This window comes from Salminus brasiliensis, chromosome 22 (assembly GCF_030463535.1).
Source record: "Salminus brasiliensis chromosome 22, fSalBra1.hap2, whole genome shotgun sequence".
Lineage (NCBI taxonomy): Eukaryota > Metazoa > Chordata > Actinopteri > Characiformes > Bryconidae > Salminus > Salminus brasiliensis.
The window spans coordinates 30,067,986-30,088,710 of NC_132899.1; the positions used below are offsets into that span (position 1 = coordinate 30,067,986).

The window sequence follows — 20,725 nt, forward strand, 5'->3', positions numbered from 1 at the left end:
GCTCCTGGGTATTGATGGCTGTGGCACCACCAGGGACCAAACTGGCCATCTCCTAATGGTAGCCCAAATGGGCTCATCAAAGAGGCCATGGAGGCCCCACCTCCCCACAACTTCTAGAACTTCTTAAGGTTCTGCTGCTAATTTCTTTGTTGCCAGATACCACAGCACACCTTCAGAGGTCTGGCGAAGCCCACGCCTCAACGGGGTCAGGAGTGTGGCAGACATCAGACGGGCAGTTCTAATGCAATGGTCGGTTTCGATGTCCTGCAGATCGGCTTTGCGCTCCCAGATATGAGGCTTTACTCTCTAAACTAATTGCAGCAGCAGTCTGTGATGTGGTGTTTAGCCAAGACACAAGCTTTTAGCGCCAACAGTAGCTGTACTGGGCTGTGGGACACTTGCTGGAGCTAGCCAAGCAAAAGGCTACCTCTCTCCTGATTCAGGGCAGTGAGAGATATGAGCAAACTGAAGTCTGCATTTCATTGTTTTTTGGGTTTTGAAATAACATATGGGGAGCTTGTACGTGTGTTGCGTAAACATGGAACCATCTGTGCTACTCGTCCCTATTTACACGAGGCTTCCAAGACTTCCATGATCTTTTGGGGATTGTGGATTTCCACCTGCTTGGTGGATCACTGTGAAGGTCCTAGAAAACTCCTCAATGGTGCTCCAGGCTTGTGCTACGGAAGGAAAATGGAAGGACCAAGCAGCTCCTTTGAGGAACTGTACCTACATTAGACACTGTGTAACAGTTAGATTCTATACTCTATACACTGCAGATCCCATCTATTCCACATACAACACATGTAGCTCCTCTATAATAAGGACGTGTTGTCATAGTTTAGACTGTGTAACCTCTGGCCCGGCGGCAGGCTGAGTAACATTCAGTAATGAACTGAATTGAGATCCAGAGAATAACAGACAGTGCAAGAGTGAGTGTGTGTGTGTGTGTGTGTGTGTGTGTGTGTGCAGCTCAGAGCCTCTGTAAGAGTGGAGAATGCACTAATTAAAGTCAAAGTGTCTCCATGTCTGACAGTGAGAATTTCAGAAGGTCAGCGAGAACTAAAGCTTTCGCTGGCTTCGCAGTGGACTAACAGAGCAGACACACACACACACACACAATATTTCTTACACAGCAGCAATATTGTAGGTACGTGTGTGTGTGCGTGTGTTTGTGCGCGTGTGTGTGTGTTGGGGTCGTTTTTTTTCCCCCCCAGGTCTACGTACCTCTCTTTGCGTCAGCTTCTGCTTATCGATCTGCTTCACTTTCGGGCTGTTGGCCAGCAGGTGGCGCAACTTCACGTAACTCTTCCACAGCTTTTGATACCTGCAATTAGGACGTTTAAGAGTGAGCATTGGTAGAGAGTGCCACCATCAATATTTCATATCATTTAGCTGCAGCCTAAAGCCACTGTTCAATACGCATTGCTGGTGAAGCGGGGGTTTATTCGTGGCTGGCCATTAGCTGCCTCCAGCAGTCGTTATTTAACGGGAATAGTGATAAACCATTAAGGAACCATTTAGTCTAAATAAATACATTTAAAAATTAACCACACTATATAACTTCAACACGTACATGCACATATTATAGAAAACAGCTGCCAACAGAATGGGGCGCTCTGGAGCTCAGAGTCACCGTGCCCAATACTAGGCATCGGCTAGAGATTTGACTAATACATATGCTGCAGGCTGTAAGAACTACCTTGGTGGTTTGGGGGGAGGGGAGGGGGGGCGGGTACTGCACTCGTACCAACTGAACTGTTACTTCAGAGTACCGTACAACTGCTAGCTAGAGGTGGTATAAGCACCCCAGTGTCTGGACTGCATTCTCTGGAGCGATGGAGCTCCATTCAATACATATGGGTTGATTCAGCATGGAAGAATCAATTATCCATCGTTAAAAAAATAAATAAATAAAAAATAAAAAAAATACTTGTCAAAACCATTTTCTATTATAGATAATTATAATATTTCATTTGACTGATATTTGGTGTTTTTCTACAATTTTACATTGCATTTGTTGTGTATACTGTTACGAAAGAAATATTCTATTACTTATTCCAATCCATGTTTTTTGGATGCACAGTGAAAATTAGCCCAGTCCACTTAACTCTAGTTCACCAATATATAGATAAGGTCAGAATATATATAGAAATGTGCTGTAAAGGATGCAGAAATACCATTAAAAACTACTCTCAACTCATTTCTGTTGGGAAATTTGAGAATAAAGAAAAAAATAAATGTATTTTTAACAGGAGTGTTCGAAGTTCGAACTGCTTGCCAAATAAAACCTTTTACAGAAATCTCATAATGAGAAACATCATTTTCTGCAGTGTAACATATGAGTCATGTTATTCATTTGACCATTTCTGCAATACTATTTCATTTGACTAATATTTTGGTGTTTTTCTAAGCTTCCACTTTGGATTTGTTGTGTATATTGTTGTTCTAAAAAAAGAAATCTTAAATTTCTTACTCCAATTTCTGTTCTTTACACATACACACTGAAAATTACCCCCCCGACCACTTAACTCTAGCTCATGTAAGTAAAGTGTAAATAAACTCAGCAAATATACAGACATGTAGCTTATAATAAATATAGAAATAGCAATAAAATGTGTTTGCTAATTAGTTTGAACTCATTTCTATTTGGGAAATTTGCAAATAAATTAAAAGTAAAATGTATTTCAACAGGAGTGTCTAAACTTTTGAGTACAACTGCTCTCCAAAGGGGGAAAAAAAAACCCTTTATTACAAAAATCTCATAATGAGAAACTAATTATGTTTCACTTGTCAAAACATCATTTTCTGCAGTGTAATATATGCGTCGTGTTGTGGCATCTCAGGGGCTATAATTAAATGAGGCAACCAATGTGTTCTTTCCTTTTGTTCCATCAATTCCTCTGTCTTCCAATCTCTCTCCACATTACACTCTCTCGCTCGGTGTCTCTCGCTCGCTCGCTCTTTAGGGCCATATAATGAAGTCCCTGTCCATCTACGCATTTGTCTTCTCTGCCTCATTGAGAAGAAACTTTGTGGGAGGGATGTGGGGACCCTCCAGGTGTGTCAACATATATACACACACACACACACACACACACACACACACACACACACACACACACACACACACACACACCCCTGTCCTTAATTAAATGTCTCCCTTATGCACGCGTCCCCGATTGAGAATGCATGAAACGCACGCACATGCTATTTATGCAATCCTATGGAGAGTCTTTGTGTATAATGAAGCAGGACGCACGTCGGCGTCGCTCGTTTCTTCTACAGTCATTAGCGATGTGGCCATGGGCTCCTGAAACTTTATCCAACAGCGCCTCCTGTAGAAGGCCGGGGAGGTTTTCAGTCATTTATTCATTCCTATGCCCAACTGTACTGCTGAACACATGGATACATGCAATGCTCTGGAGATACCAGCGTGCAGCATTTACACCTTTTGCCCTTACGATCATTAAGTAAATAATGCTCATGAGAATATCCGAGACAAGACAAGTCACTTGGATAAGGACTAGGGTTTCATTTCTTCCAAAAAAACCAACAACCACCATGCGAGACCTGGTAGAACCACCAAAACTGGGCCCATCAGAAACACACCACATGTAAAACTAGGGATCATATTTTAGAGGGGGGAGTGTATTCTACCACTGTGAGAAGACAACTCAACGCTGGGTGTCTGAAAGGTTGTGGAGCTGATGGAGAAGTACATATGATAAGATTCTAACTCTGGATTTGTTGTGGATACGGTTATAAAATAAATATTCAATTTCTTTTTTCAATCCCTGCACAGTGAAAATTAGCCCAGTCCACCTAACTCTAGTTCACATAACTGCTCACAATTTATTGATAAGGTCAGAAAATATATAGAACTCGGCTGTAAAGGATGCAGAAATAGCATTAAAAACTACCCTCAACTCATTTCTGTTGGGAAATTTTAAAATAAATAAAAAAATTCATGCATTTTTAACAGGAGTGTATGAAGTTTTGAGTAGAACTGCTCGCCAAATTAAAAATAAAAAACTTTTACAGAAATCTCAATGAGAAACATCATTTTCTGCAGTGTAACATATGGGTCATGTTATTCATTTGACTATTTCTGCAATATCATTTCATTTGACTTGATATTTTGCTGTTTTTCTAAGCTTCCACTTTGGATTTGTTGTGTATTCTGTTATAAAATAAATATTCTATTACTTATTTCAATCCCTGTTCTTTGGATGCACAGTGAAAATTAGCCCAGTCCACTTAACTCTAGTTCACATAACTAAAGTTTAAATAAATGCTCACCAATTTATTGATAAGGTCAGAATATATATAGAAATGTGCTGTAAAGGATGCAGAAATAGCATTAAAAACTACTCTCAACTCATTTCTGTTGGGAAATTTGAGAATAAAAAAAAAAATTTAAAAAAGAAACGTATTTTTAACAGGAGTGTCCAAAGTTTTGAGTAGAACTGCTCGCCAAATACAAACTTTTACAATAAGAAATGAGAAACATAATTTTCTGCAGTGTACAACTCAACGCTGGGTGTCTAAACTGTTGTGGAGCTGATCGAGGAGTACATACGATCAAATCTCAGAACAACTGCCTGACCACTCCAGAGTCCAGAACCCAACATCACTGAATGTGTTTGGGACTTGGGATAAAAATAAAGCGAACCGAGAAGATGATGAAGAAGAAGAACTGATTTCTGAACAGCACAATGTTACAAGTTAAAGAGCTTAGAGCCTTATTTATTTATCTATTTACTTATTTTTAAGGACTTGGACCTTGGAAATTAACCTGTTTGGGCTTTGGCCTGGTTCACAATAGTCATTAGGAAATGCCAGATAATGCAAATTCTAACTTAATGTTTAATAATTAATACTAATAATAAGACTTATCAAGCTTTGTACCAACGATCACATTAAAATAACCCATGTCCACAATGCAGGAGAGGGCTATTAGACAGCGGAGCATTTCAGGTAGCTCAGGTTCCTCCGTCTGTAATGCGATTGATTGCTCACGTGAATGCTAGGTAGGCAAGTATACCCCATTGGACAGTATTAAAAATAAAGAAAGAAATAAATAAAGAAGATCTAGATGACTGCTCAGTACAATAATGCACCACCTCTCCAAAGATTACCATCACCGAAGACCTCAATGAAGTCTACAGGCAGGATAAATGAGCCTAAACACACACACACCTCACAATCCACAACAGACTACCTTAACAGGCCCGGGGTGAAGGTTTCACCCTGGCCCACAAGGTTCCTCCACCTAAACATAATCAGAAATCTGTGGGGGACACGTCAAAAGAAAAGGGCAGCAAGACCGGCCGAGTACTGACCCCCGCAGGGTGCCCAAATCCTGCCTTCAGGTTAGGAAATCTAAATCCATCACTCCAGAAAACAAAGTTCCTCCACGGGGTGGGCTTTATTCCCCTCCAAGCCCACACCTGGCATTAGGCAGCATGGGGCCAAGAGGTTCATGATTTGCTCCAGATAGTCCTATTCTACTGGCAGTACTTCTCTACAGGCTCTAGACGTGCGTCAGCAACAGATGCAACTTAAAGCAGCTAAATCGCATTTATTAGAAAGGGTGTCCACAAAGATCTGGCCACGCATCGCAAACACACACCCAACACTGTGGTCGTTTTTAGCCCAGAAGCACTCTGGTACATTTTAAGAGGCTGATCTTTCACAGAGCGCCCTGCTTCGCCGGCTCCACACTCGAGGAGAGGTGCGGTGCGGTTCGAACGCCAGCCTGTGAAATTTCAATGTGTGAGCACAGCCAGACAGCCAGAACACGTCAGTGTGTGTGACTGGCAAACATAACGGGCTGAACCGAGTGCGTTACAGCAGGGTGAACTCTTTATTTATTTATTTATTTATTTATTTATTTATTTATTTATTTATTTTATTTAATTTAAAGGTCTGGCACTTCAGACTGTAAGGCGTGACCTGAACGGTAACTCCATTAAAAGAATAGCAGGTCCCAAAAAATCTCGTTAAAATAACACCCCCCCCCCCCCACCTCCCCCGAAATAAAGTTGCGTCCGGGGTGTAAAGCTTGTTTCTTTAGTTTTGACCTGGAGCTACAAGACTGATGTGGCTACACACCCTCAGAGAGCAGCGCAATAAGTAAATTCTTGCAAGGAAAGTGAGTCACGTAACCGCTGAACTACAAAGCCCAGTACGCACAAACGCACAAAGTAAACAAAATGAAAAGAAGAAAATATCATAAATAAAAACATATGCCACCGCATGCAACACTGTACCCACTACTGTACCACTCCTGCTCTGCTGGCATCATTGGCAGCTTTACGTTTAGCCTTTGTCCCCAGATTAGCTGCTAGTTCGGTAACGTTATTTGAAGCCACTAGCCCTCGTTTCTTTTGTTTAGCTTTAGCTTTGTGGATTTTTTGCTTTCTTTAACTTCTAGGATTGCGCTGAAGTATCGATAAACCAGGACCAGTGTCTGATAACTATACCTGCTCGCTTGCTTGCTGTTGCGATACATGTAGCTATTTGTCGTAGCAATATTCTTTTTATTTCGCGCAATAGCGAAGGATTCGTTCGTCATCCAGCTGATTGATAAAAGAATTGTTTATTTATAAATGTAAGAAATATCTATGATTTAATCACTTCCTCTCTAAGATGTTTGGTGTATTTGACATGTGACTTTTGTTTACATGGGGAGATGCTAGGCTAACCTTGCTAAGAAACACGTCAATGAGCAAATCGTGAAGCCACTCCCATCTCGGTCATTTATGCCAAGATTTCTTCCCCTGTGCGAATCGGTCATACATTTTTTCCTCCACCTGGAAGCACAATGGACAAAGGTCAGGTCAGGTCAGAACCTGCCAAGCATACGCTGGGTTTGTGCCGACCGCTCTCTCCCACAGCGGACGTGGCAAAGATCACAGAGAAATGCTGACCATCACCATTAAGTTTAAATAAACGTACGGTTTAAATAAACGATGAGCAAAAGTTACACGACTGATCACTGGTCAGGTGGATGGAAACATGGCTATCAACCCACGTAAACAAAAGACTCACACATCAAATACACCAGACATCTTAGATGGGAAGCGAAAGATCATAAATATATGAACAACTCCTTTATCAATCAGCTGGATAACGAACGAATCCTTCGCTAATGTGCGAAATAAGAAAAATATTGCTACGACAAATAGCTACTTGTATTGCAAGCAGGTATAGTTATCAGACACTCGTCCTGCTTTATCGATACGTCAGCCCGAGCCTACATCGAATGAAGGAAGTTAAGGAAAGCACAACCCTCAAAAGATGAAGCTAAAGCTAAACAAAAAGAACCGAGGCCTAGGGGCCAATTAACGTTACTGAACTAGCAGCTAATCTGGGGACAAAGGCTAAACGTAAAGCTGCCAATGATGCCAGCAAAGCAGGAGTGGTACAACAGTTCACTGACCGGTGAACTGGTCAGGTGGATGTGGATACGTGGCTAAAGAAAATAAAGGATATCTATGTATTTAAAAAAAGCATTTTTGTACAGAAGGATGGAAACGGTGTCCGACAGACATGCTGGCTAAACCGGGCTAGCCTAGTCCTATTTGAAATAATCCATTGTTCTAATAATAAAAAAGGAGTGCTGTCCACAGTCCAGCTTTTTTGTCTCCACAGAACAAAGACTTCATCGCTGCCATTCCCACTTCATTCTATACTGCCAGCCATCTGGGTTGTTGGACGCCCTCGCTGTTATTTATTGTTACTGTTTCTGTTGCACAGTGCGTGCGATATCGGTCTCCTCTGCATTGTTTTGCCGCCCTCCCCATTGAACTTAATGTGGTCTGTAGGGGCGGGCTTCACGGTTCACTTTTAACAGTATACTGAATACATACAGCAAACCGGCCTCGGCTCCAACAACCACTGCGGTTAGCTCTGAGAGATGCCTCTTTGTAACGTTTTGTTTTTTAAGCAGAAATGTGTCATTTTAGGTATTTTGATCTCCAAAATGGCAGACGTGTAAAAATAGTATTTTAAGCAATTTTGCAGCACTTATGGGAGACATTGAGAAGGATTAGCTATAGCTATAGACTCAGAGATGGATTGGCTAGAGCTATATACATCAAGCTATAGACATTGAGATGGACAGCTAGAGCTATGGACATTGAGCTATAGACCTTGAGATGGACAGCTAGAGCTATGGACATTGAGCTCTAGACATTGAGATGGACAGCTAGAGCTATGGACATTGAGCTATAAACCTTGAGATGGACAGCTAGAGCTATGGACATTGAGAACATTGAGCTACAGACCTTGAGATGGACAGCTAGAGCTATGGACACGGAGCTACAGACCTTGAGATGGACAGCTAGAGCTATGGACACGGAGCTACAGACCTTGAGATGGACAGCTAGAGCTATGGACAGCTAGAGCTATGGACATTGAGGGCATTGAGCTCTAGACCTTGAGGTGGACAGTTAGAGCTATGGACATTGAGCTATAGACCTTGAGGTGGATGGCTAGAGCTATGGACACTGAGCTATAGACCTTGAGATGGACAGCTAGAGCTATGGACATTGAGGGCATTGAGCTATAGACCTTGAGATGGACAGCTAGAGCTATGGACATTGAGCTATAGACATCGAGATGGACAGCAAGAGCTATAGACATCGAGATGGACAGCTAGAGCTATGGACACTGAGCTATAGACCCTGAGATGGACGGCTAGAGCTATGGACACTGAGCTATAGACCTTGAGATTGACAGCTAGAGCTATAGACATTGAGCTATAGACAGAGATGGACAGCTAGAGCTATGGACATTGAGCTATAGACAGAGATGGACAGCTAGAGCTATAGACATTGAGATACAGACACTGAGATGGATTAGCTAGCGCTATAGACATCGAGATGGACAGCTAGAGCTATGGACATTGAGATGGATTAGCTAAAGCTATGGACATTGAGATGGATTGGCTAGAGCTATGGACAGTGAGATATAGACATCGAGATGGACACATAGATAAATATACAGATAGAGAGACAGAGGTGGAAATATATATGTTTTTTGTTCCTTTTTGTGTTAAAATTGCTTTTAGAATTGAAACAAAACATACAATTATCCCTTCTGCATCTTACTGCAACTCTAGGTTCTTCTACACGATTTCTTACCTTTTTTGCGTGCCTCAACGTGCAGCTCCCTCTATAGGCAGGGTCATCTGTCTATACTCTTTACCTGACAGTCGCTAACTAGAAAGCTTTTAGAGCTAATTTACATGTAAATTGACCAGCATCAACCTCATCAATAAAATACGTGAATCAAAATCGGGTGGATGAATAACGGCCCTCCTGAAATTGAAATGAACAAAACGCGCTGTTGCTTTAGCCAGAAGCTCCTTTGCTCATTTAGCCAATATGTCACGGCTGCGGCAAGTTTTAAAGGCCAGTAAGACTAATTTGTAATGCCTTGAGTGAGGCTGCAATGGTGTGTGTGTGTGGGGGAAAAAAAATAAAGCCGCAAAATACAGACACTTCTGGGCATGCCAAGCAGGCTGATTCAAAACACACACATTAAATCAAACAAATCACCTAGATGATGATGATGTTAGACAGTAATCCAAGGCCAGTTGCATCAGCGGTACGTCGGTTTTAACGCACAGGCTAGAAGTGCCCTGTTTCAGAGTTCTGGCTTACTCAAAAGCAAAGCAGGTTGCACCACACCAACTACTTTTAACACAGAGTTACGAATTTACCCCCCCCCCCCCCAATAAAGAGGGCAAAAACATGACTAGACATGGGTCCCCATCCTACACCCTGCCCGCTGCCATCTTACACCTCCACCAACAGTCTATATTCACGGCTTCCGCCTTCGTCGGTTAAACAGCAGCGCTGCTTGCGAATATATCTACGCTGATGGGCGTGGTGGTCTCGAAAACAGGTGTGTTAAGGTCAATTCCTGGAGACCACTGACTGAACACAACCTAGGCAGACGTCAACAGTCAGACGTCCGCTGCTATCTCGGCAGGGAATCGTCTACACGGGCGCTAAACCGCTGAAACAGCAACGAAATCCGCCAAAGTCAGACCGCACCTGGCTCTTAAAGGGAACGGCGAGCGACAAGCTGATTGGTTTATTACCCGCCACGCCCAAAACACACCCATGATTACGGAAGACTGCCTTTTTTACGCGCTTCGAGCGTGTTTTCCCTGTCGTTACGATAGCAAAGACACACCCACACGCCCTAAATCGAGCTGTGGGGTGTGCGGTTGGCAGCTCGCCAAAAGATCGCTAGACAAAATCGGGCCCTTTAGTTTTGTAGGGTTGGAGACGATACTCTTCTTTCCAACGTAGTACAAGAAAACGTATAATCACCTTCTACGTTTTTATTCTATCATTAACTAACATTTTAAATACTGAAACAGTCAATCTGACCACACTAATGTTAAGCGTTGTACTAGCATTAGCTCGGTTAGCAGCACAACAGTCTGATCTCCACGGAACAAACTCAAGTCTGGCGGCTGACGGAAAGCCCACTTATAAACGTCTAGAGGAGAACGACTCCGATCGAGCGACTTGAGAAAAAGCTGAATTTTAACGGTTTTTTTTCCCCACTCGCAAAGCTAGCCTCTGCTTAGCTAGCTCAGCTAGTGCTACAGCTCCACTGAGACAGCGCAGTGCAGCTGCTGTGGGAGAACTGCTGAGCTACCTACACAAGTGCTGACCATAAAAGCTAGTGTCTGACAGCGAGAAGTCAAGCGACTGGTGTTGGAAGTGACAGAAAGGTGGGTATGGCTAGCAAGGCTTAGATAAGTTAGCTAGCAGGTCCAACACCACAGCACCGAGGCACAAATCACACCCGTTTAGAGGACAATGCCTCATATCTGAGGGCATCTCAGAGGTCTCTCAGTGTCCTGAGGCACAGTGAGGTTCCTCCTTGCTCTGTCTTTCAGTCAATCTCAGCTCCCACAGCGCCCCCACCCTGTGGCTCTCTTAACTGCACATGGGGAAATGAGCCCATTTGGCCGTGTACTGGATAGAAACTGGACAGAAATTTGACACGTACTAATTTTGAGATACGGTCAACACAGTATGTGACGTTAAGCCTAATGAACATATTAGTCTGATCTTAGGAACCTAACAGATTTTCTGGACTTTGCAAATATCACAAAGCCTACAGAAGAAGTGTAGCAGTAATCCAGTGTGTAGAAGAGCAGACTTTTGAGAAACGCCGTTACTGTTTTATTCAGCAGCTGGAGAAGCATCTTACTACGAACTACGGACGAGGGGTATAAAACTTTAAAGCCAATGCTTTGAAGCTCTGGTTCATGGAAAGGAACTGAGGTTATGGAGGCACCGTGTTAGAAGCAGGAAAACGGGGCAAGTCCAGGCATACGAGTGACTCTGACAGGGGTCAAGGGCAGAGCATCTCGGCAAAAACGGCAGGTCTTGTGGGGTGTTCCCAGGTATGCGGTGGTCGGTACCTACCAGACGTGACCCATGTTTCATTGACGCGATCCGTAGAGACCCCCACCTCTCAACTTGCTGGACTTCTTAAAGGATTAGCTGCTAACGTCTTGGTGCCAGATACCACAGGACACCTTCAGAGGTCTTGTGGAGTCTGGCGGCACGAGGAGGGGACCTACACAATATTAGGCTGGGGGAGGGGGTTAATGTTGTGAACAGTGCGTTCTCATTTACATACCCACATACAGAACCAGTCAAAAGTTCGGACACACCTTGAATGTTTTTTTAATGTTCTGCATTGTAGATTAGTCCTAAAGTCCTAAAGTCATCTGCACTATGCACTAAGTGAACTAAAGGAAAGCTAAAGTTAAACAAACCACATCCTTTTTAGATTCTTCAAAGCCGGCACCACTCGCCTAGATGACAGCTTTGCACATCCTGGCATTTTCTCAGTCAGCTTCAGGAGGTAGTCACCTGGAATGGCTTTCAGTTAACAGCTGTGCCTTGTCAAGAATTAATTACTTGAATTTCTCTCATCGGGACCGCCCCCCAGGAAGGGAAGACCAAGCGTTACCTCTGTTACATAGGATAAGTTCATCAGCCTCCGAAAAATACCCAGATAATAGCCCACCTAAACGCTTCAGAGCATTACTGGTTGAAATTTACTACATGATTCCTTGTGCGTTCCTCCATAGTCTGGATGACTATAAAATTAAATTACATTTAATGTAGGGGGGGGGGGGGTCAAAATATTGAATCAGAAGGTGTGTCTCCAACTTTTGACTGCTACTGGACATTTGCGGCTATACGGTTACTGGCACCTTAAATTTGTGGCTACTAGGAAATACACTATACATTTTCCCTTATGAACATATCACCATCTGTCAAAAATAAGTATTAATACCTATTATTGTGATCATTTTAAAGAGGCCAGGTTAACTGAAAGTCTGACAGCTCGGTAAACTTTTAACCCAAGGGATGATACGTGATTAATAGTATAATAATTTTTATTATTTAATGTCATAATGCTAGAAAATGCTCAAAATCTGGTTAAAAAAATGAATTGGATTAAAGCTCATTCATAAACTTTAGCGTGTGTTTAGCATTCCAGCTGTTGTAAAGCTACTGCACACACACACACACACCAACCTGTTCTCACTTCCACGCATGGTGACATGCGCTTGAACCATATTGCAGAGTGGAGGAATGGGTTCTGTTGCAGTACAATTGCATTAGACCTGATTCCAATACACCGGAGTTCAACTGGAAATTGTTCCAACAAATGGAACAACAGAGACAAAAGGAAATGGGGGGACCCACGCCAGCTTGACTAGCTTGAGGGCACTGAAGGAAACAGTGGAGGTAGCCAGCATCTGCTTGCGTGTAAACTTCGCCTGTCCCGGGAGAAAAACCCGGGTCGCATACGGCCTCCAAAGACCGCGATAGTAACGAGGCGCACACTGAGGTAGGCTCTTTGAGGGAGTAGCACATGCTGAAAATACTGTAATGTATTGTAATGATGCATAAACTTATACTACTTTATACCTTATACTACCGTATACTTTACTTTAGATCATCTCATTTTTATCCCTTCATATTTTTCAGGCATATTTTTAATTGGTTTGGGAATCGGCTGTTCAGATTTCCGCACCTCTGTTGTACCAGAGTATCCTCTGGAGTCATTAACTGACATTCACAGCCTGCAGTAGGGCTGGGTGATATCTGCAGTCACAGCATCACGATAGCAAAATTCATTCAAATGTCGGCATATTGCCCACCCCTGGCCTAGCCTAGCATTGATTACCGACAATTTTAATCTCAATCCAGTTCCCAGTCTTTATTTTCAACCACGGTGTTCAGAGCGCCGTCTGGTGGCCCCCTGGCATCATAAACAGACATTACCTCCCAGCCGGCTGCAGCGTGGAGCTATTTTACAGTGGAACATGAAAACAGACCATAATATCTGAGGCCTTTATAAAACCTATAGAAAAAAAAAAGCTATATAAACCCAACAACAGATATCAGTCCAGTGGGTGTACTGCAAGTGATTAGACTGTAGTGCTGTAAATGAGCTGATTGGTCAGGGAGGAGAGTCAGACTGGATTCAAAGATAAATAAACAAAAGTCATGTTTAAAAAATGTCTGATTATAGAAACTGAAACTACAAATAGAGGGATTTTACTGAACGGAATCAGCAGCAGCTCATCTGATCCAAACCGTGGAGCTGGATTATTTATACAAACACAAAGATCGGACCGGATCTGAACTTTGTATGGGCTGACACTCAGCATTTAAAGACATGGACTGGATCAGATCGGGGGAATCCCTATTAGCTTGCATTTATAACTGGCCTGACTCTCGTGACTTATAGAACACCAAGCCTACTGTGAAAGACTTGATCACAATAGCAACGACATATAGGCCCACTGCCCTCCCCTAGCTGGAGAAATACAGTATCTCCATCTGCCGTCACACACTGCCACTTTCACCATTAGTGAGAACTCCTAAGCGCGCTCACTCACACACACACCGTGACCTGCAAGCTAATACATTATTGATGAGCCTCTAATGACAGAGTATTACGACGAAAGACAGAGCAGAACAAAAGGCTCAGTCTCAGCACAAAAGTTTAACGAATGGCTTCCAAGAACTCAGTTTGTAGTCCCACACTGCCCCCTGCAGGCCCTAAAGCTTCTCTACAGCATTTTGTCCCCACATAATGCTGTATTTGATGTGGCAGGAAACGTTCTGAGGAGAAAATAAATTATTATTAATAATAATAATAATAATAAAGTTGTGGTAACGGACGCACGTCAGCTGTTATTCTCATAGCGGTTATGTATCGCCCCATAGATCCAATGATGCATCGCATGAAACTGAGGACAGTAGAGGTACATGCACAGAAGATAGTACATGTACAGACTGTTGAAGCCTGTATAACCCCACCCCACCCCACCCACATTTTGTGGAGATACTAGGTAACTCCCCATCTTCCTCCCTCCTGTTTAGGAGGCTAAAAGGAGGCTGACTGATTCCCCTCAGACCCCCCAGACAGACTGGCATGGAAACTTACTGCGGGTCTCCGGCGTAGCTGAGCTGAGCAGGGCGGATGCCGAAGTGCACGATGATTGGGAACGTGATGACATTTGGGTTAAACTGCTCACGGTCCAGCTGATCTATCCTCACCGAGCTGGGTTTCTGTTCACAACACACACACACACACACACACCTCTTTATTTAATGATTCTTCATTAGGAGAAAACTCAGCTTGATCTCAAGCATCTTCTAGGACTTGCACTTCATATGCTTATTGTCTGGTGCTCCCTGTGGTCACATGTAATGTGCTGCATCACAGGCCAGAAGAACAATCATTTTACACAGTAGCAGAATTACTGCGGGATCAGTGGAGTCCATCACTTAACTCGGACTCTGATCCCAAATAAGATCTAATAAGCTTGAAAGAACAGCATTTACTGGTTGAGGAACTGCATATTTTCAGGAGTTTCAACAGTTTCAGAGCCATGAAAGAAATCTAAATTACTCCAATGCAGAAACACATGCAGGTAGGGAAGCATGATCACTTCAGAACACTTCAGAAACAAAAATGTCATATTCAGGTTCACGTCTCGGTGTAAAAAGGGACTAAACTTCAGTGCGTTTCCTTTAAACTGGCTGCTTAAACCCAGATTTTGGTTTCAGAATTAATAAACAAATAAGTAAATAAATTTAAAAATGGATGTTAACAGCTGGTTTCATAAAGTATGCAAAATAATAAAAAAGTTATGTTTAAATAAATTAAAATAAATAAATAAATAGCTCTCTATTGCAGATTCCGATACTGTGTCCAAGTCACTTATACAAATACAGTCTCTCTGTCTGTGCAACATTAAGTAAAATGCACTACTGTAGTCCCTGAGCACATGTACTCATTTTGATGTTGGCATCAGGCCCATATATATTTAAAAAAAAAATTAAATTAAATAAAAAAAATAAATAAATAAATGGGATTTTTTTTTAAATAAATCAGCTGTACTAAACCAAAGCGTCCCCAACCTGATCCTCCCCTAAAGTGTGAGCATAGAGCATAACCTTGTTTTTTCAAAGCTACACCAATGAAGACCACTTGCTCAAGCGCATTACCATGCCAGGGTTGGTGACGATCATGCCCTTGCACTCCTCTGCGTATTTCTGCCACTCTAGCTCCTCCCACTGTAGCATGTTAGCGATTTCCTCTTCAGGAACCAGAGGCTTATTACTGCGAAGTAAATAAAGCAGCACCTGGTGCATAGACAACACTTCTTTGCCTCCATCTGAAACACAACACAAATCATATGGGTACACTCATGTAAAGAACTGCCGGGTTTGCAGCTGCTTCCTATGAAATGCATATACCGTTTATACAGTAGTCCCAGGAACAGCTTAAACATAGGAAACGCTTAATTACATGCTTGGCTTTACAAACATAAACATCAGATACTGCAGCCAGACTGACCTGGGAGGAAGCGGACAAACCGGGGCATGAAGTGAAACCTCTGGCAGCCAGGGGGGTCATTTTCCTCTGAACCTGCAAAGGAAAGAGGGGAGAGAGAGATCACACCAACTTGTCTTATTTGAGTCGCACTCTGGCCCCCGTCCCATTCATGCAGAAAGGAGGCCATATTAAATAAAAGTATAACTAAATATCGAAGTATTTAGTAGCTAGAGGACATGGGCTACAAAACCTATGCTCTAGAGCTTCTAAAGCTCTCGAAGATGGTAGTGAACGGAGCGTGTGGATAAAACTGCTACGGGTTTGGAAACGTTGAGCCATGAGGGCCAGCAGGCAACAGGGCCACACATCTGCAGCAGCAATACTGTGGTGCGTGAGTGGAAGCGGAGTTTTATTAGTGTGAGGCTTGGGACTCTCAAATAGACACAGGCTGAGTGTAAAAAGGGGGAAATCGTCCACTGTTACCTTTTAATGTGGGACGGAATCAAAAAATAAGTGTAATTATTATAAATAAATAAACTGAAGGCAGATCTGCCGGTTGCCACTCAGACACAGGCCTAGGTGGTCGTCTAGGTGAGAGTGCATGATGTTCTACGGTCCCTAAACACTTTAACTAACTTTGTGACGACATGCCCTAGCCAAGCGCTGCAAAAAATGTTTCTGGAACAATGTACAGATCATAAACATGCATTTCAATAAACAGTAACTGTGCACTGAAACCTGCAGAAGTGTATGTCTGTACAGGGGAGCCCGCAAACGTCCCATATAACCGGTAGCCCAGTCAGTGACGCAATAGATAACACCACTACCTGCCAGTGAGCTTCAGCTAAATTCCATAAATGTAAATATAACTAGTATATAACTATATATAGTTCCATATAGCCATCAATCACAGAGTCATAATTAAGTAGTTCAGTCAACTGACCATATCAAATCACACTAAACCATATTCACTGAATTGGAGTGAGGTCCACCATGTGCGGGAGCCCAACTGTTAACACTGCAGCCTGAACGATGATAATAAATAAATAAATGAATTTTGAAAATTGATTCATTAATAAAACACTGTAGGTCTGTAGTTTCCTTGTAAGGTTGTGTACGCTGTACGAAGCAGGAGAAAGTATTAATAAAACCTCCATTCGCAAGTGTGTGTGCGTGTGTGTGTGTGTGTCTTCGTGTGCGAGGTGGAATCCGGGTCAGAGAAGTGGCTGTACCTGTGAGATTCCAGTCGTACAGCTCGAGCGTGTCCTGAAACAGATACGAGGCAAACAGCTCCAGGCCCTTCACACAGTAATTCTGCAATAAAAGGGCAAGATGGGCACATTAAAAGCGTGTACTATTGCTAATGTCAATACTTTCATTACACACTGTACACTAAAGGACGTCTTCCAAAGCAGATAAACAAGGACAAGGACAACGGTAGAAACCCAGAATGCATAAGGAGGAAAATAAAGGAAAAGTCACTGATCTGAGTGATCACATGAAGGCCCAGTCACACGTTTTTCCCCTCAAAATAAGTGAGACACAAAAAGAAAATAATATGCCTTTGAGCTACGAAGACCAGACTGACCTCTGGGGACATTTCCTCTATGAAGTGAATGGTGTAGTCGATGTTGAAGCGAATTACTCGGCACAGAGGAATCTGGGGGAGACATTAGACGCGCAGTCAATACAGCAAAAATAACAAGCGGCTAAAATGTGCCTTCTGTTAATTCCCTATTCCCTTAGAAACAGGGAAATATATATATATATACACACTGTAGTGCCTTAGGGGGGTTGCTCTGGTGAAGCGTTACATCCCCAGTATATATCTCTACTGCATTTCCTGGAGCAGACTGGACAGTAACCTGTAGAACACTACAGTCCTTGTTCAAACCTTACTGTACGTTTCTGTTCTGGATTGCCTGAAAAGCTGCAGAGTCTTTCCTGGCTGCAATTATATAGTAATAAATCAGAAGACCCCGATTGTCGTGAACTAAACCTATGGTAATCCACTGAGTTTTAATTAAGGCAAAACAGGATTATTATTTTGTTTTATCAGCAATTGGTATCGTATATGGATACTGTGCATGTTGACTGGCAAGTGAGTAAGTCATACTGGAGAAGGACAAGCTTACATTAGTAAGCGGAGTGTGGGAGAAGAGCGAAAACCCTTCAAAGAGGTACTCATGATCATCGTACTCGATCACCGTGGGTCGGTCCGTCTGAGAAAACATACAGAGGAGACAAAATATATCATATATCATATATACAGGGGCAGTGGTGGCTCAGCGGTTAGAGCTCCGGGCTGTCGATAACAGGGTTGTGGGTTCGATTCCCGGGCTCGGCAAGCTGCCGCTGTTGGGCCGTTGAGCAAGGCCCTTTACCCTCTCTGCTCCCCGGGCGCTGGAGTTGGCTGCCCACCGCTCTGGGTGTGTGTGTGTGCTCACTGCCCCTAACACATATGTGTGTGTGAGTGTGTGTTCACTACCAGATGGGTTAAAGGCGGAGGACACATTTCGCTGTACACTGTACAGTGACAAATACGTGCACCTTTTTATATATATATATATATATATATATATATATATATATATATATATATATATATATATATATATATATAGAGAGAGAGAGAGAGAGAGAAATAGTAATAAAATAATCAACATTCTTTTGAGATTTCCAGTCTGTTCGACCCCTACGAGTCACGTGGGTCGCAATGTGCGCTGAAAGAGGGCGCATACCTCATTAAAACATTGAAAACGTGTGAAACGTAAAGCGAAAACTTACCAGGAAGTTTGTAGGGGGAGACACTGTGATTCTGTAGTGAAAAAGTTTCCCAGCGTTGTTACTCATTGGACGACATGATTTCACCGGCTAAAAGATCAACACCAGACAAAACAAAAAAAAGAAATTAATAACAAACAAATAAATATAGAAATACATTTATTATTCTCATAATCCAATGTTTGTGAAATTATCAAAGCCTATGCAGCCATAACAGCATGTCCTTTGCCCAGGGATCGTAACGGAAATAAAGAGTAAAAGCAGCGCAGCCTAGAGCTGGGCGATATGGTAAAATCGTTATATCACAATATTTACATTTTTATGATGTATGATATTTATCGCAATATTTTGTAATGTAGAGCGTAAACATGTAAAAAATTGCTGTCCAAATACTCTCCCATACTGAGGACTGTGACTTCAGTTTAAAATATGCTGCACTCGTTTCAATCAAATAGGACTGATGACACTGTTTGTAATGAAATGTGCAGTTGTTCTTCACGCACTGGCGATATCCACGATATACTCATAAACACATACATTGGGTACCACAGTCGCAAAAAAAAATTATTCCTAGTAATATTAGTCATATTAGTGTTTTAGACTATACATAAGAATATGAATATACAATGAGTCATTTCAATACTTTCCCAACTGTCAGGATTTAAGCTGTTTTAAAACGCTTAGACAAAACAGTCAACACATCAGATTCAACTGCTTTTACTTTCCATAATTTCCCTTAAGTGGATAACACCACATCTACCTGTAAGATCTGCCTCACTTCAGGTCTAGTTACAGCTCTGAGAGCATTACAGTAAATCACTTCCTGCATCACCCACCTCCTCTCCGGGGTAGATACTGTGGCGGATCCCTGTACGCCTGGCCTTGGCACTGCATTTACATAAAGGACCATCGTTCATCTGCGAAATAAACACAGAGCACAACTGAACAACAAAAATCAGGCATTTATTCACCCTGCAGCTCTCTCTCTCTCTCTCTCTCTCAAAAAAAAATAACAACATGAAAACAAAATAACATGAATTAAAATGTTGAAAATTATACAGATACAAAATTTCTCACGATACGATAGAAATGATATAAAAATAATGACTAAAAGCCCTCTTTACCAAATATGCGTCTCAGAGACGTGTCGACTTTATTAGACTCATTAAGAACATTCGATTGAGACCCAAGAGTTTCTTCGGATGATGCCTCTGCATGTTCATTTTGCAAATTAATAGAAAAAGATGTTTTTTATTTCAAACAGCTGGAGTCCGCGGAAAGTACTGTAATTAAACCTGCGGACAAAGGCTATTGTTTTTAAATTAAGATCGAACCACGCATGTTCAAGAAATTGAGACACAACTTAGCCTTATTTACTCATACAGTTTGTTGGCATTGGATCCTACATTTAAGTTTCCATTATATGGAAATAAACTGCAGTGATTCATTAGGTTGAGAATACGTTTGGGCTCTGATCTAATCCTGTGAGACCAGTGATCCATGTTTAATCGACTTTCATGGTTTATTTGTTGGTATGTCCTTGTGGTCTTGGATACGTGGGTAAAATAAAACACCAAAAATAATAATAATAATAACGGGGGAAGCTAATCCATTATTCTGCATGGGTGTGGAAATGGTGAGGCTGTGAGCTTGCAGAAGGAGGCCTGGTGTATTTTTAAGTAAGCTTCGCGGTTTTACCTGTCCGGGGTCGTTGTACCACAGTTCGTCGTGAAGGCGGTCCGGATGAGCCTTCTTCCGCTTTATCTCCGCTATAACGTCAAAAACGTCGGAGTCGGAACTGCTGGAACAGCTGCTGTCTCCGTCAGAATCGCATTCCGACTCACTCGAGCTTTCATCTACAGCACACACACACACGCAAGCACAGAAACAGTCATAATCCAATTCTCTCTAACCTCAATTCTTTTTAGGCACAGTTAGAAACGCAACAAATAAATATTTATATAATTAATAATTCAATTATACAATTTTTCATTTATGTCAGATGCAGTTATTCAGCCATGACACG

General features: G+C 42.3%; 1 protein-coding gene across 1 annotated transcript in view; it reads right to left on the reverse strand.

Annotated features, from left to right (window-relative positions):
* Nucleotides 1–20,725, reverse strand: part of drosha (drosha ribonuclease III) — a 161,766-nt gene that overhangs the window by 136,060 nt on the left and 4,981 nt on the right. Inside the window, exons 5-14 of the mRNA XM_072667489.1 lie at nucleotides 20,398–20,555; nucleotides 19,536–19,616; nucleotides 18,703–18,789; nucleotides 18,051–18,137; nucleotides 17,504–17,575; nucleotides 17,148–17,229; nucleotides 15,937–16,008; nucleotides 15,585–15,754; nucleotides 14,518–14,642; nucleotides 1,228–1,327 (exon numbers count right to left, since the gene is read on the reverse strand). Coding sequence (XP_072523590.1) covers nucleotides 1,228–1,327; nucleotides 14,518–14,642; nucleotides 15,585–15,754; nucleotides 15,937–16,008; nucleotides 17,148–17,229; nucleotides 17,504–17,575; nucleotides 18,051–18,137; nucleotides 18,703–18,789; nucleotides 19,536–19,616; nucleotides 20,398–20,555 — 1,034 coding nt within the window. The remainder of the gene's footprint in view (nucleotides 1–1,227; nucleotides 1,328–14,517; nucleotides 14,643–15,584; nucleotides 15,755–15,936; nucleotides 16,009–17,147; nucleotides 17,230–17,503; nucleotides 17,576–18,050; nucleotides 18,138–18,702; nucleotides 18,790–19,535; nucleotides 19,617–20,397; nucleotides 20,556–20,725) is intronic.